The sequence below is a fragment of the Lepisma saccharinum genome, chromosome 21 (assembly GCF_977018435.1).
Source record: "Lepisma saccharinum chromosome 21, izLepSacc3.1, whole genome shotgun sequence".
NCBI classification, from domain to species: domain Eukaryota; kingdom Metazoa; phylum Arthropoda; class Insecta; order Zygentoma; family Lepismatidae; genus Lepisma; species Lepisma saccharinum.
The window spans coordinates 25,074,836-25,092,012 of NC_139249.1; the positions used below are offsets into that span (position 1 = coordinate 25,074,836).

The 17,177-nt window shown below is 37.7% G+C and overlaps 1 protein-coding gene across 1 annotated transcript in view; it reads right to left on the reverse strand.

The window, feature by feature from the left end:
• Positions 1 to 7,805: 7,805 nt before the first annotated feature.
• The window catches only part of LOC146004028 (piwi-like protein Siwi), a 52,894-nt gene continuing 43,522 nt past the window's right edge, over positions 7,806 to 17,177 (reverse strand). Inside the window, exons 15-18 of the mRNA XM_083142599.1 lie at positions 14,448 to 14,572; positions 10,619 to 10,764; positions 9,168 to 9,315; positions 7,806 to 7,943 (exon numbers count right to left, since the gene is read on the reverse strand). Of these exons, the coding sequence (XP_082998725.1) occupies positions 7,827 to 7,943; positions 9,168 to 9,315; positions 10,619 to 10,764; positions 14,448 to 14,572 (536 nt within the window). The 3' untranslated portion in view covers positions 7,806 to 7,826. The remainder of the gene's footprint in view (positions 7,944 to 9,167; positions 9,316 to 10,618; positions 10,765 to 14,447; positions 14,573 to 17,177) is intronic.

A 17,177-nucleotide genomic window follows, 5' to 3' on the forward strand; every position in this document is an offset into this window, starting at 1 on the left:
TAATTCGGGAGCGCATTGCTCCATTAGCATATGTACGAAGTTTCAGACTGCTACTCTCATTACAGCCCGTGCTGTACCACTCTGAACACCGCCACTTTAATTATAAACACCTGGTACATCATTTTCTAGTAAAAGCCCTACCATTCTGGAAAGAAAAAAATGGATATTTCATCCCTCTTACAATTAGTTCTCAAGCTATGATTACAGCTGTACATTGTAGCAAGTATTAAAAGCATGCACTTGATAAGTCCCTGTCCAGAGCAACTTTTAAGGAAGGCAAGGCTCTTGCCTGCTGTAGGTTATTGCTTCTAATAAAGAAATGGATTATATTTCTTAAAATATAAGAATGTACAACAAAAATAACAATGGACAATTTTGCCTAATGTTATCTATGCTGCTGTTTGTACTCTCCAAGTATCACTATTTGTAGCATGGCAATTTGGTGACTCCCACTATTTATTGGGTGGCTACTCTAGGATAATTCACGGTTTTCAAGACAAACTTTCGAAAAATTCAAGGGTACAAGTAGAAGTTCTCTACTTGAACTTTACGTATTACCTACCGCCTCTCACTAACCACACACAAATATATTAACAATATAAAGGGTCAGTGTGATTACAACATATCCAAAAATTCTAATTAAATTCATAGAGGCACATACTTTTGGTAAATAAAATTAAATTTTGGCATTATAGCAGGAAACATCTGTATATAAAATTACAAATTTGACCTCAGAAAGTGTCGCGTCTGTAAATAAACTCTAAATTTCATGTTTTAAAGTTTATTTCGAAATCATTTCGTGACAAAACAGGGTTGGAAAATGCACCTCACACCTTTCAGAAACATGAAAAATTAACATTACAATGTGTTATTTCACATTTCGTGTTTTCGTCAAAAACTAACTATGCATGTCTCTATCAATTCAATTAAACAGTATATATATTCAAAATATTTAGTTTAAGGCACAAGTTTACATTTACCATTTCACATACTCAGACTCAAAATATATCTAAAAACTCAAGGCGCAAATGTTACGGGATGTACTAATCTACGATTTTTTTTTAATTATTTAAGAATTTCACACTGCAATTTACCTAATCATCTTCGAGATATCATATCTTGCAATAATCTTTAGTCTGATATATTATTATGCAAAGGACACTAACAAACTAAACAAACTGAGAGAATTCTGTTTTATTCTCCACACAGCTCTTTCCTCCTCCCTCGATAAAAACAAATGCTAAATGGATTAATAAAAGTTGCAATTTTTTACATCTACGGAGAAAAATTCACACAGAATTCCCGGAGCAAATAATTCATGCATAATTCTCGAATTGAGTAGTCACCCTGATACAACACATGTGAAAAATGCAATTCTGCAACACATACAATGACATGCAAATCTGTTTGCGGTGAAAATATTGGTCTCTGTTGTAAGAGACAATCAAGCCCTGTCTCCATGTTACAAAAACTGCAAATTCGCTAAGGCAGTATTATTCAATCGTAATTGTTAAGTCTGAATTTCAAAGTCCTGCTATAAGGTCGAGGTCTGACAATTAAGTTCATGAACTTGCCACCGTTTAGCATTGAAGGCAGCACTATACAAGTAGCTCTAAGATTTTGTAACCTTGGTATTTCAGTGTCTCTCAGCAGTGTTCGCGTTGACGCATGGCAGATTTGTGCTGAGTAGCATGCATGCATGCATGTGCGCGCGCGCGCTCTGTCGTGAAAATGGCCAAGCTGGAATTAGAACAACAAACAAACATCAAATTCCTGGTGAAACTGGTCAAGAGTGGGAGTGAAATATGGAAAATGTTAGTACAAGTGTAGAGCGAGAAGTGTAGAGAGAAGTTGAATCTGGCAGAACAGGAATTCATTTTGCATTTCAAAGAACTGCTTAATGTAAAATCTCTTGAGAATCCATGTTCTTCTTAAAGGTTCACATAACATTTTGTAGATGCAAATGTACATTTGCATCTCTTGAGAATTCGTCACATGCCTAGTTTTGTCCTCTTGACTAATTTGCAAAGATGGGGATGAGTGATGAAATTGATGAATGGACATTCACAAACAACCAAGCCCAAGTGGGATTCGAACCCAGGACCCTAGGCATCGCAGTGCAATGTGCTAACCATTCGGCCACAGGGTTCGGTGAGAATGCCATGAAGAAAACAGCAGTGTAAAAATGGATTAAACGTTTCTCTGAGGGGAGGTAATAAATGACTGATGAAGAAAGGTGGCCAGTAATTGTTGATAACCTTCTTTGAAATCTGAGGGATTCTTCACTATGAATTTGTATCACCAGGACAGTTAACCAAGTGTACTATTTAGAAGTGCTGCAAAGATTGCGTGAAAAAGTAAGATGCAAACAAGCAGAACTTTTCACCAACTCATGGCTCTTGCATCAGAATGTGTACATGGTAATGTCTGTACGGGAGTTTTTGGCCAGGAAACAAATAACTTTGGTAGACCACCTGCCACACTCACCTGAACTTGCCCACAAGTTTTGAAAGGAAGACATTTTGATGACATTAAGTCTAATATGATGGCAGCTCTAAAGACCATTCCAAAACTGCTTCGAAGGGTGGAGTAGGCGCTGGTATCGGTGTATAGCTTCCAAGGGGAGTACTTTGAAGGTGACCACAGCGCTATTCGGCAATAACGTATGTAGCATATTTTCTAGGATAAGTTCGCAAACTTCATTGTCAGACCTCGTATAGTGTTTTCTTTTACGTAAGTAAAATTGTTTTAGGTGTAAGGACATTACTGATTTTTGTCCACGGAAAAAAATAGCAACTCTCTTACATCTAATTATTATTATCAACCGCATCGCATTTACTGTTTCTGTAAGATACATTATTGTTTGAAAATGTGAAAACAAAATTAATCAAACGTCTGAATTTGTAAATACAGTATTTGAAAAGCGAGTTCACCAAATGCATTTTTTCAACGACTTTTATTAAAATTCCTTGCATTTTCAAGTCTTACGGTTGACTTCCCTGATAATGGATGAGGAACAGATGAACAAATAAATCAGACCTGTAGCTAGATATTTTGGCACCCTAGACAGGATTGTAGTTTGGTACCACCCTTATGTTAGTGTCAGTGATGAACATGTTTAAAAACGTACTACTACTTTGAGAAACAGAAAAATTTAGTGGTTACCAAAAGAAAAAAAGGTAAAAAAAAAAAAGTAATTAAAATAAATAATACAGTGTGCAGTACGTTTTTACTAAAAAACTTTGATATTTAAAATTATTCAACTCTGAATAAAATAACAGTTACAAATTTTGTACATATTATACATTATTCTAAATAAAATTTACAAAATATTTATGTATAACCTGCCTGATATCTCTAGAGAAAATAATTAGAATTTAACTTTCATTGCAAAAATTGACAATTTTTGCAATTTATTTTTCAACTGACAATATTGACAGATTATGTAGCCTCTCCTTGACCATTGATGATCTCTGGTAGTCTTTGAATGGTGCCCTAGGCTTCAACCCTCCTAAAGCATACTCCTTGCTATGGGTCTGCTCATACTATCAGAATCTTCATGGAACACCACATGTACATGACACAAGATGTACTCTAAATTCACAATTCAAATCACATGCAAAGCAGCACCAAGCTCAAGTGGTATTTAAGAGGGCAAAGTTGCTTTAATGAAGACAATATTGTTGTATTGGATAAGGAAATATATATAATACAGAAAAAAGGCATAAAATGCAGTTTAACAAACATTTCATGATTTGTGAATAGTAATTCATACAAAAATATATATATGTAAAGAACATTAACCTTGTTGTACCCACATAACCTGGTGGGTTTTCTTGAACAATGCAGGTTTATTTGAAAACACCCTACCTTCCATGTAATACTGTACGAGTGTTTCTTTTATCAATTTTCTGTTTTGCCAAGACTGAGATAAACTTACCATCTTTGAACACAAATTAACAATACATAACTGTAATGTCTTTTACTATGGCTAGAATAAATCATTTTTATTACAAAATTATTTGTTCTTCTTTTAAAGGATACAAAAATATGAAGATATTTTATATTGAAACAATATCTTGCTTGTTTTTCTACAAAATTCTAATAACAAAACATCAGATGTTTAACACATCTTATACAAGCATCAACATTTCTATTTAGTGGAAGCAACAAGTACAAGTTTATTCCTGTACATTTAAACATGTGACATGATTAATAAAAACATAAATGTGTCAAGCACATCTTGGGGTGTGAAATTGTCTGAAATGCGTACATCTTCCTTTCATGCACACAGGTACACACACGTCCACACACACACACTTGAATGTGAAAAGAATGTACTTTTCTTCATCGAATTGTGACAGGAGACAAGTCCTGGGTGCACAATTATGAACCAGAAAGTAAGAGACAATCGTTGGGAGTGGAAGCATCCAACGTCTCTGGCATCCGCTGGGAAAGTGCTGCTAACAATCTTTTGGGATGTCAATGGCCCTATATTGGTGCACTTTCAGGATAAGGGCCAAACTGTGAATAGTGCTCGATACAGTGACATGTTGGTAAGCAAGTTGAAGCCTACCATAAGATCAAAATGTCGGGGACATCTCTCAAAAGGAATATTGCTGCTCCACGACATTGTCCCTCCCTACCCCCCCCCCCCCCCCCCACGGCTGTGCACTAGGATGATGACTCTTTTACAACCTCATTTCCCTGTATCATAATTTGATGAGCTTTCATTAAAGATTACATAAAATCTTACTTTCAAGGTGATTAGATAAAAAAAAACTCACGCACAAAATGTTTTTAAAAATTTTATTTATCAGTTTTTTTGCCCATTTTTTGAAGTCACTGTAAGCAAATATAAAATTGAACACAAGCTTTAGAGTCACATATATACAACATTATATAGGGTCATCAAACACACAAGGAAGTCAATTATTCACGATAATGTCATTGGACAGGATGAATCTCAGTGGGAGGTTGGGTTATCCTTGTTGCGGCAGGAGTCGTGCAAGTCTTGCATAACTTTGATCGCACGCTCACAGCACTGGTTGCTTTGGGCAATGTTGATTGGAGATTCATCTGTTTTCCAGTGGCTTTTCAAGCATTTGAGACCTGTTGGGTAGTCATTCAGAACTGCACATAGTTCATCAAAATCTTCAGCGCTGAACAATTGACTGCTGAACCAATGGTCAGCCCATGAGTAGGAAATGAATGAAATTTGAAGCAGCCTGTTCCGGGTTTCAGGCATCAGAATAAATGCAAGAAGGGCTAGAATGGCACAGTTCCATCGTGCATTGCTGATGTTTGGAATCTGTTGAAACTTCATGAAGGGGATCTCATTCCTGTCAGTGAAATGACGGAAGACACGAGTGAGGTGGTAGAGAAACTTCATGTCGTCTCTCCAGCCGCCTGTTTCCTTTATCTCAGTTTTACCGTTGCTGAAGGCTGCTGTCAATTTATCATAATTGCTCATCAAATCCTGCACAAAGAAGTACTCGATGTTTGGTGATTTAGTCGAACCATGGAGCTCATCGTCCATGACAACACGAAGAACGCGATCCAGCACATGGTGCTGGCAACTGATGAACTTTGGGGTGACCTTTCTCTTCGAACATTTGCTGCAGCCGAACAACAACGCCCGTCTTCTTGCCGGTATTCACGCGTGTTGTGTCAGCAACAATCATCACACTTGATCCCCACAGGTTGAACTCCTCTAACACATCCTGGAGTCCTTCTGCGATTGTTTGAGCTTTCCCATCTTTCAATTTGAGTACAGACAACTTAATTTCTTTTGCTTCATTCTTGAGGACCACGGCCTGATATTCAAAGCCATCAATGTGTTTGCCGTCAAAGTGTATGCTCCACTTCTCCAGATGAAGCGTGCTCACCAAGTGCTTCTTCATCTGAGCAGCTCTCGTGTAGATAGCCTTGTGGATTGCTGACTGACATGGTGTTGGGATTTCAATGCCCTCACCAGAAAGCTGGCGGCACACCTTTGCTGCTCCATGGGACGACAGCTTTGAGCTTGTAACAAGGCATCTTGCAATGCCTGTTGGGTTATGCTTCCTTGTGCTCGTTGATGCTTCGTTCTCATCCTCCCAAGGACTGTCTTTGCTGTTGTTGGATGAGTCCGTGTAACTGTCGGAACAATCAGGTGACGCTGAGCTGGTAAGTGTTGACACAGTCGCTTCCATTGCCTTCTTTCGCTTGGATGGGTGGATGGTCTTTGCACTAGCATGTTTGCAACTGGAATAACCAACCTGGCCCTTGCTCTCAATTTGCAGTTTGTAGAGGTTTTCTCATCCACTTTGCACATCCATTCGCCTTTCACCTTGGTCACGTCAAACAGTTCATTCAATGAATCAAAGTTTTGTTTCTTTCTGCATCGCTCATAGTCTTTCAGAAGGTTTGCTAGTTTTGCACAAATGGCTTGATCAGATACATGTGGAAAGTTCAATGTTTTGCTCCATAGGGCTTTAAGCTCCACAGCAATTAGACTGATCCTCTCTCTGCATTCTTTGGCAGTGGATTCAAGAAATTTGAAGCGTCCAATGACGTGGCTTTTCAGGGACATGCAACTCCGTTCACTCAAGGGTGCTTCATAAATTGCCACGTTGCCTCTTCTTGATGGCGCTTGAAACTGGACTAAGTTCTTTGTCCAGGTTTCCTTGTTCTTCTCCGTGTTAGAAGAGGTCTTCTTGAACGACATGTTGTCTTCTACTCAGCAACAGAAATAGAAAAGGCCTTAACGTAAATATTAAATACGTAACAAATTAAAGAAACTGTTATTGGAGTTTCCATATATTTTATTTAAAAACAAGCAAAAAACAATTATAGAAAATAAAAAAAAGACAGACACTAATAATATATTAGATGCTCAATTATAATTAGCGAGAGAGTTCAATGTAGCTCACCAAATAATACAAGGATTTCTTTATAATATACTCTGGATAATGAGAAATTGCACATTGCGCAATAGTTATAAGGCAATAATAATGTTGACACCAAATTAATCTAATCAAAACTCAACTACCCGCTTTGAACACTTCGCTTATATAGCAGTTTATACCACACTGCGAAACAGCTGAAGAAAATTTTAGTACTGTACAGAAGCTTCCCATGTAATTACGTCACCGTGACGTCACAATCCGGCCAGACGGCGCACAGCGTTCTATGATTTTCTGGAATATTCCATACAATTCTCTGGTGCATAAATTATTGCACAACTCTGTTTGCTGAATTATATTATATATAAATATTGTTAATACAATTTTATGAAATGGTAAAATGGCATACATAAAATTTAAAAATGGTTTGTGCGTGACCTTTTTCAATATTTCAGTGGAATATACCTCATTTTAGTCATTAATAGGCAAAAGTTCATCTATTTGTGCTACAGGAAATCTTTTTTGAGAAAAAAAAAATGAAAAAGTCATCACCCTACTGTGCACACTATGGATACAATACGTGATCTGAAATTTGAGGTGCTGAAACATCCATCATACAGTCCCGACTTGGCACCATCGGATTTTCACTTGTTTGGATCTTTGAAAAAACATTTGCGGTGTCAGAAGTTTGCAGACGACAACGATGTGATCGAGGCGGTGCAAAGATGGTTACATGCCATGCCAAAAAGTTTATTTGTGGAGGGCATCTGCAAGCTTCTGGACAGGTGGACCAACTATGTCAAAAATGAAGGCAAAAACCATTTCTGTACGTATCCTTGTAAAAAAGTTATAATACAATTCCTGTTATTTAATGACTGTACCTTGTAGATAAATGAATAAGATACTTTCAATGAATTTCACTGTCTTGAGCCACAACTCTTACAGGAAATAAAGGAGATCTTCCAACTGACTGTTGGGTTTCACATGAAGTGACTGTCCCACAAGGAATGCTAGCTTGTGAGCATACTGGCAGGGGGCAGGCACACGAACTGTTCCCTGAGGGGAGAGAAACACATTATTAATATCAAGCCCTAAACGGATAATTCTACTTCTCTCACAATTCTAGTGTCTAAATTCATTTGGAGTGCTATCCCACCACAAAAATTATTTCATTTACATTTTAATGCCAACAAATAATCCAACAAAGAAAGTGACAGATGTGAAAAAAAAGTAAATTCTCAAATGCTTACAAATAATTCAATTATGCTACCAAGTGCAAAAGGATTGTAAAAGATATATACATTTGCATTGCATGAAAAACTCATAACATTTACTGTATTTCAGGTTCAATTACTGTAAACAATATTTCAAATTTGACGAGAAGATTTTGCAGCTAATTAAAAATAGTTAGACTAAATTCATAACCTTCATGGCATCCCTACTAAAAGACATGCCACTGGCATTTGCAGTGAGAATACACAGGCTACTTTAGCTTAGATCAATGATTCTCAACCCTCACGAGACCGCAGCCAGGTACATTCTTTTTTTGAAAAATCAATGCCTCGATCCCAACAACTTTACTTAATAAATTATGTTATTAGTCATACACAATAAAGTTTAATTATGTCTAGAATTGTTGACCAATATAAAATCAGGTTTAAATTAATTTTCAACCACTGGATCTAAAGAAATCTTGAGGCTTCCTCAGACCATCATCATCATATTAATTTGCTAAATGCTGATTTTCGTTGACATGTTGCATTTTGAACATCGAAAATTAATAGTAATCAGGAAGTCTATGAATGTATTATTACACTCTGATAAACTGGTTTGTTCGAGGGGGGTCTAAATATTGCAAAGTCTCTATCATTATCATGTAGTGGTTACATAAACAGTAAAGAGGTACTCTATGGGTAAAGTGCATATCTAAAGAGTAAGGTGTGCCTCCCTGATGGTGTAGTGGTAACATTGTTGCCTTGCAAACAAAGGTTCCAGGTTCCATACCTGTTGGAGGCACATTGCATAGTGCTTCGTAGCCCACTGTAGGTCCAATCCCAATTAGCCTATCTCTGCATGAAGTGGATTTAAAAAAAACAACTTTGTAACTTTTTTGATCACATGTTGAATCACATTTCATTACATGTCTTGGCAGAACACAATGTTAGCATGTCATTTCAAACGCAGATTTTCTCAAATTGGATTAAACAAAATCATGTAAAAAACCTGAATTTGCTGTGCATCTGTTTTCATACATTAGAAATAGATCACACTAGTACTTACCGACCAGTTGTAGTACAGGTGAGTCATTTTGTAACTCAGACGCTGTAACTTGTCTGGATCGAGTCCTACAGTGTCAGATATCACGTTGTACGAAGTGGGACTTACAGTCCCCTGACGCACAGACTGAGACACCAAGAAGAAATCATATCTGAAATTTACAAAAAAAAAGCCATGTTGAAAAATATTTGAAAAGTAAAGCCAAGAACAAACAGTAAATAAGTTTATAATTAACAGTTTATACCATATTTACTCACGTATAATGCACACTTTTTCCAAAATTTGACACTAAAAACTGTAGCACATATCATGCATGGAATAATTCGGACAGCATGTCACTATGTCGCTGCATATAACACGTATATATCAAAAGGCGCAAATACAAACTACCACATTGGATTAATTCAGTAATAATAATTGAAAAAATAACAATTTAAATTGCCATTTCCCACGAATTTTCAAAAAGCTGCGTCATTCTGGAAGTGTCACATGGGATGTGCATCACTGGTATTTGTCAGACGAGAAATAAACAAGGTTGTTACAGAAGTAAAAGATTGGGATGCTAAATACACTGGAGAGGGAGGGTGTTTGCGACTGATTGTGCACGAGATGATATTCTCCTCTTGGTCCACATAGCAACAGCTTTACAACCTACAACTAAGAAAGCCATTTCTTGAACCTGAATTGTACTGCACATTATATACGATATATAATTGTTTGCTGCTTATTCTCATCGAAAACCAGGGTGTGCATTATACATGCGAAATACAGTATTCTTGACAGATTGAATGCCAGAAAACACTTGGCACACCATTATAAATTGGTAATTGCAGTGTAATAGTGCACAATAAATACGAAAGTACACCATTGTGAGGGGAAAAAAATGAAGGGCCTTTACCTTGCTCAACATTATCACTCTCTTTTCAAGACTTTTGCACGTTTATTAACCTTTAGCGAATGGTAAGTCTTTAAAACTTGCCACATGGAGGAGGAAAAGAAAAAGGTGGCTTCAGAACTGTCAGACAAAAACTGTTTTCTTGCGAAAAAAAATAATAATAATGTATAAGAACTAACAACAATGTGGCCATCTTATAGGGAAAAAAATGTAGAAAATCTCTTCTGGAATGGATGCTTGATAGACCAAATTTACAGAGAAGCACAACAAAAGACCACTCTTTGAGGACATGTAATGCCAGTCTCCCAATATTGGAAAGAAAAACAAAATATTTTATGTTTGTATGGGGAAAATCTACAATTGCAAACTGCATTTGTAAATACCCTAATAGTAACAATAAGTCTATTGTTTTTAAGATTTCAGTATATCACACTTTTACATGTACACACATGAACAAAAAGAACTGAAATATATAGTTTTGAAGACATAACGCAGAATACACGTGCTGGTGAACATGCAGCCGTCCACAGAAGCTTAAAGGGAAACTCAAGATACTAACCTCTCGGGAAGGGTGACAATATCATCCACAACAGTCCCTGGAGGTGGATTCTGCTTATTCATGAAGAATCTGGTGTTGATCCTCTTGTTCACTATGATGAAAGCCATCCTTACTGGATTACCTCCATACATGGAAGCCAGATTTTGCTACATTCAAAAAACGAGATGTTTGGTTACACAAGCATGCTGATGAGCACAATATTGTCAATTTACATTTCACACTTTTTATGTTATTACAACACTATTCAGAAGCTTTCACAATGAGTAAATGTCACTAACAGTAAAAAATTCCAATGAATATTATAACCAGTAGTTGGTTAAGGGCAAGAACATAGCTTGGAATATTAGAATTTCCATACACGGTTTAAATGCAAGTCCTTGCAGATGACTTGACTGTCAGTGTTACTACTTTTGACAGGAAGAGATAATAACAATCTTATATTAGCCACAGCCTTTACATACAGGGTTCTCACATGAACTTAATCTGCATTTTCCCTGAGTTTTCCAGAATCCTCACATTCCCCCCCCCCCCAGTACAAAATACACAATATATTACTATTTTATATATATATATTTTATAATGGCCTATGGTGTATCTGTTTAATCACTAATAACACTGATCTGATATATTTATAGTGTGTAATTTAGTGAAAAATTCTGCCCTTTTGTTATTACTTTTATAAATAAAAAACACATAATTCATGCCATGGTTTTGTAGAGTAAATGTCTAAATAGGCAGCTTCTTTTTAAAGGCAAAACCTACTGCAAACACCAAGTTTTGTTCATTAATTAAGGAAGTGAATGAACCGTTCATCGAACATTCAAGGAATATTTGCAATTTTCTGTCAGGCATATGGATTACCAGTAAGCATATTAGTAAATTTTGTACAGTAGTTTATCATTATCAGTCAATAATAAAACTAATTAACAAATAAAATAACATATTTCTGCATGTAATTAAGGACTAAGATTTTTGTGGGAGATTTCACACTGTATTACAGTACACAAAATACATTTCAAACACATCATATATCCAATCTTACCATCAATGCTGTGTTAACTTTGGAAGGTGGCTGCTCATGTGTTGTTCAAAGTCAACAACTTCCCCAAATAGAAAATGAATTAATTTGAATTATTGTTTTAATTTAATTTATGCACAGATAGGCTAATCGAGCTGGACCTACAGGTTAAAGTGGGATCCGAACCACTGTGTAATGAATAAACACGTAAGTCAGTGCTAACTGAGCTGCAAAAGTGATAAAATGTTTGGGTTTAGCTTCCATGATGAAATTAGGAGATTGCAAAAACCATGTGGCTGTTGTAGCACCCTGTAAGGTAGTGAGGTTAGGAAGTGAAATTTTTCAAGTTCCTCCAGAAGTTTTGAATATATAAGTGGTTCGTGTATAGTACTATCCAGTGTTTCATTGACACTGGGACAGCAAATAACAGGCTCAGACAGGAACAGCCAGACACTGTAAGGACTGTGTAACTGGGTGAAATCAGTGGAGGCCTGTATGTGCAGAAATAATGTATGGAATAAATCAGTGATGGCCTGTGAACTGAACATTGCCAAAATGTCCATGTCCCGTGTGTTACGAAGTGACCTAGGACTGAAAGTTTACAAACGATCTGCAGTTCACTTTCTCACAGCTGAGTTAAAGCATTAGAGGGCAGTAACAGGTAAGTGCTTACTGGAGCCTTACGCAGAAAATGGGCACAGAAGAATTCTGTTCGCTGATGAAAAATGTTTACTGTTGAGCAGTGACAGCGATTAGGGGGGCATGAGGGGGGTTCCAAAACCAGGCAACTGCACCCCCACTTTTCTCCACTTTTGCCCCCGCACTATGGTAAACCTTATCGACAAAGGGAAATACACTGTCTTTGCCCCTCCCGTTTTGCCCCCTTGTTTTGGAACCCAATCGACCCCACTGCTGTTGAGGAGACTTTCAACGTGCAAAAGGACGGGGTGTATTCCATGAGTTCACGAGAAGCTAGTGCGAAGACTCCAAGGGTACAGAGAGGCCACCCTTGTACTTCAATCATGGTGTGTGTGTGGGGGGGAGGGGGGGAGGTAAGTGATGATGGCATCACTGAGCTCCATTTCTGCACGAAAGGGGTAAAAACATCAGCTTGAGTGTACCAGAATCCAGTCCTGGATCTCGGCAACACTCTTTTTCATGGTCTAGAGTGAAGCTTTCAGCAGGATTCTGCATCAGCTCATAAGGCTCGAACAACCCAGCAGTATCTTAAGACGAATGTGCCCAACTTTATTTCCAGCCTAGATTGGCCATCTGGCAGTTCACACCTCTGCTGTCTGGACTAGAAATTGTGGTCTGCACTTCAACATATGGCTTGCAAGAAGACACATCCAAGTATAGTCAAGATTTCATTCAAAACCTTGCGACAGTATCTATGGTAAGACTGGATGTGTGTATGTAGAAGATTTTTGGCAAACAGAAATTTATAATATCAATTAATCTGTGATGCAAAATATACGTACATCTAAAGCCTATGTCCTGCACCGTGGCCATGCCTTGGGCTCTGGCTACGGGATGCAAGCAGGTTCGAGTCTCCTTGGTGAAGCGCAACAACCTTTCTCCTGAGATTTTGGCCTGTGTATGGGACTAGTGGCCACCCACCATTGTGAGGAAATTGGGGTGCTATGGATGAGTAGCGTAAGAAACCTACAACAATGACTGGAGGCTCATTATCCTTGACAGGTGGGAGTGAATTTGGCACGCGGGAGTGAATTCGGCAGTTGATACGTAGGCCCTGGCCCTAATGGGTCGTTGTGCCACGAATTATTATTAAATTATCTTTGAAGAAGCTTGTGTAAAGCAAGTTACTTAAGTTGTAATAATTAGTACAAGAGAATATTATAGTCTTTCAGATGTGCTTCACTGGGATTCAGTGACTGACTAGATGACTTTTCCTGAGATTTCCCTAGAATTTCATCTTATTCAAATTCCCTGAGATTTTCAGATTCTCCAGGTTTTCCAGGTGTGTGAAAACGATGTACATAGCAATCTACCAGAACTTCACTTAAAACCATCCATAGATCAACACATGAAATAGATTTTTCAAATTGCTGCCCTTTCAAGACAAAATACACTAACATCAGACACCATAGATTCAGAATTTGAAAGTTTAGCATTTTGCAAGCCCCAAATCTGGAACAGTTTCAGAGATTAAAATCAATCCAATAGTTTTTGAAACCACATACAATAATAATAATAATAATAATAATACATTAGCATTACTTTTACCTTAATTTATTGCATTATTAAGAGAGTAATAACACTTAAAACCTTTAGACACAAGGAATTCATGGCTAGCCAATAAGCACTTCATTATCGTCATCTTTACATATGATCATGGGTAGAAAAAAAATTAAAATAATTCAGGTGCCACCCCAATTTTCTCAGGAACCAATCTTTTTTGGATGGGGGTAAACACTAATAAAGTGATGAATGCAACTAAGATAAAGCTACACATTTCAAAACATTTTATTTATTAATTAATACAAGATGGATTAAAATTAATTCTTGTGCAGGAGTGGCTTTCTCTACTATATTGCCACAGAATTTATTAAACTTCGGCTAGCAAAATTGCTAAAATTTATAATGCCATGTTTATTATTCTGATTTAATGATACAAGTGATACAGAAAAGCCACAAACATGTACTTGTTACTTTGAAAAAAATGTAATAGAAATTTTCATAAGTGAACTCAAAATATTTAAAAAATACAGGTGGAAATTTCCAGGTGTCATGGCGACTGGGTGCCCTGTATTTTTCCACCCACATATAAACAAAGGTAACAATACATACCTTCAACATCTCTACTTCATGCTCATACACATAAGGCACTTGTCCATCACCCACACCATCCCTGTAGATGATGATTCTCTGAGGGAGTGCCCCACTGTTGTACTCCTTGTACTTGTGTAAGGCCTCTGTAACAAAGAAATTATACGTTTACCAAAATGTGTAGGTAAAGTTTCATATTTTCATGTTGCTGTTTCTGTTGTTGCCAACTGAACCACCACAAACCTACCTGCACTGAGCACAAGAGCAGACAAATGAACCATGTGATCATCAACCACCAATGGCAAGAGCAGACAAATGAACCATGTGACCATCAACCACCAATGGCTATGAGAAATGTGAGTAAAAGCAGTGACGTGCCACCATCTCCGCTCTAGGTAGCACAGCATGCTTTAAGAAGACAGTGGTCCTTCGTCATCAGACAACAATAACAGCAACACAGAAATACATTAATCTACAATGTTCTTAACAAGAAACCTCTTGCATTATTTCCAAAACAATATACAGGGTGATTCAAAAAGCACGCCGGTTTTAATATATCAAAATACAAACTTTATTTTGGAAAAATACATGTACCAAGGACAGAAACATGTTAATCAAAACTTCCCATTTCAGGTATGGAAAATTATATCGGGCATATGACCCCCTCTACTTTGCTGGCACGACAAAACTCTCTTCATGAAATTGTTGATCACAGCGTCACAAACTTGCATGTCGATCTCGCCGATAACTTGTTGAATTTCATCCTTCAACTTGCCAATGTTTCGGGGTTTATTGACATACACCAAAGACTTAACATAACCCCAAAGGAAAAATCGCAAGAGGTTAAATCACTTGACCTTGGGGGCCATTGCTGGTCACCACGAAGCAAGATGAGCCGATCTGGGAACTTCTCGTGAAGCAATGCAATTGTTTCGCCAGACGTGTGGCAAGTCGCGCGAAGTCTTGCTGAAACCATAACTGTTCAATTTCCATTGGATCGAAATGAGGCCATATAAAATCTCTGATCATTGTACGGCATCTATCTCCATTCACTGTCACTGCTTGCCCTGCTTCATCTTCAAAAAAATAATGGCCGATAACACCACCCGCCCAAAAGCCACACCAAACCATCGCTCGCTGTGGATGCATTTTCCTTTCATGAACCGTGTATGCATTTTCTGATCACCAGATACGGCAATTTTGCTTGTTGACAAAACCGTTTAAGTGGAAGTGTGCTTCGTCGCTGAAGAAGATTTTCCTCACAAAGCAGTCGTCCTCCTGTTGTCTCTTCAGAAACCAGGCAACAAAATCTCGCCTCTTCTGGTGATCAGGCACTTTCAGTTCTTGGGTTAACTGAATTTTATAGGGGTGGTAATGGAGATCATGGACAAGAATTCGCCGCAGTGAAGAATATCCTATGCCCAATTGTTGGGAATGGCGACGAACAGATTTCTTTGGACTAACAATCACACTGCTGTCACGAACCAACGCAATGTTTTCAACAGACCGGCCGGAACGCAGACGCCCAGATGTTTTCAAGTTGACTGTAGAACCTGTTTCATTGAACTTTTTCATAAGTCTGCACACTGTTGATTCATTCAGTGCTTCACCACACCTGAAATTCATCGGACAGTTGCATCACAACTTTCTCCATTTTGATAAAACGTTTTCACAATTAACACACGTTGCTCCGTTGTGAAGCGTTCCATGTTCACACACAGACTGAATTCTGATGGTGCACAGTTGACAACAATATGGCGAGCGATTCTCAACCAACGTTTTTTTAAATCGGAAGGTTCACAGAATACAACGTACTACACACCATTGTTGCCAACCACGTAACAACATGCTGAGCGATTTCAAACTGACGTGCTTTTTGAATCACCCTTTAGTTAATCTTATAAATTGCCACCACATATATTTTCGCAACACTAATATTTATTCCATGGTATGGAGGGGAGGCGGTGACATCACCCTCTATTAAAACCATTCCTCTTCAGTTTTCCTACACAACCACGTCCTGCACTTGCAAAGCATGTATAAATTTAAAGAAAAGGTGTAATATGCATTGTGAACAAGATCCATATTACATTTTATTAATTCAAGATGTAGAAAAGCAATGTCAACTAATCAAAACAGAAATGTAAGAAGTGATGTGTTTTAGTGACTGAAAAATCATTTGAAGAAATAACCCTCATCTACCAATGCCTTCACTTCTGTGCGAAAGTCGTTCTCTCTCATTAAATGCATGCAACTGACAACAAACTTCAGTACTCGAAACCATGTTTTGTCATTACAGGGTGAAATTGGTGTTTGTTGTTGTGAATGTGATCTAAACACTTCAGGTGGTGAGAGGGCAACTTGTGAAATCACCAAGAAGTGGAAGGAAACATCTGCTGACTTTTTTTTTAAAGGTAACATCCCAGCATTCACTTGGAACAAGCAAGAAAAACATATACAGATTCCAACTGACACCAATACAAATAATAACAATTGAAAGTTCGTAGTTCAGAACATTGATAAATTACTTCAGTATGTTGGCAACACTGTATACTATTTCTAAGAGTCGGCATTTTTTTAAAAAAAAATCCCTGTACATACAGCCATAAAAATAGGCAGCTGGGCAGAATTGAGCTGGTGCCACATGAGAAATATAGCGAGAGTGGGATAAAAGTTGCTGGTTCCCATGTACTGTGTGGCAATGTCAACTGGGCTGCGTTGCCTAGTTTGATTGTCAGACCGACCTCTCTC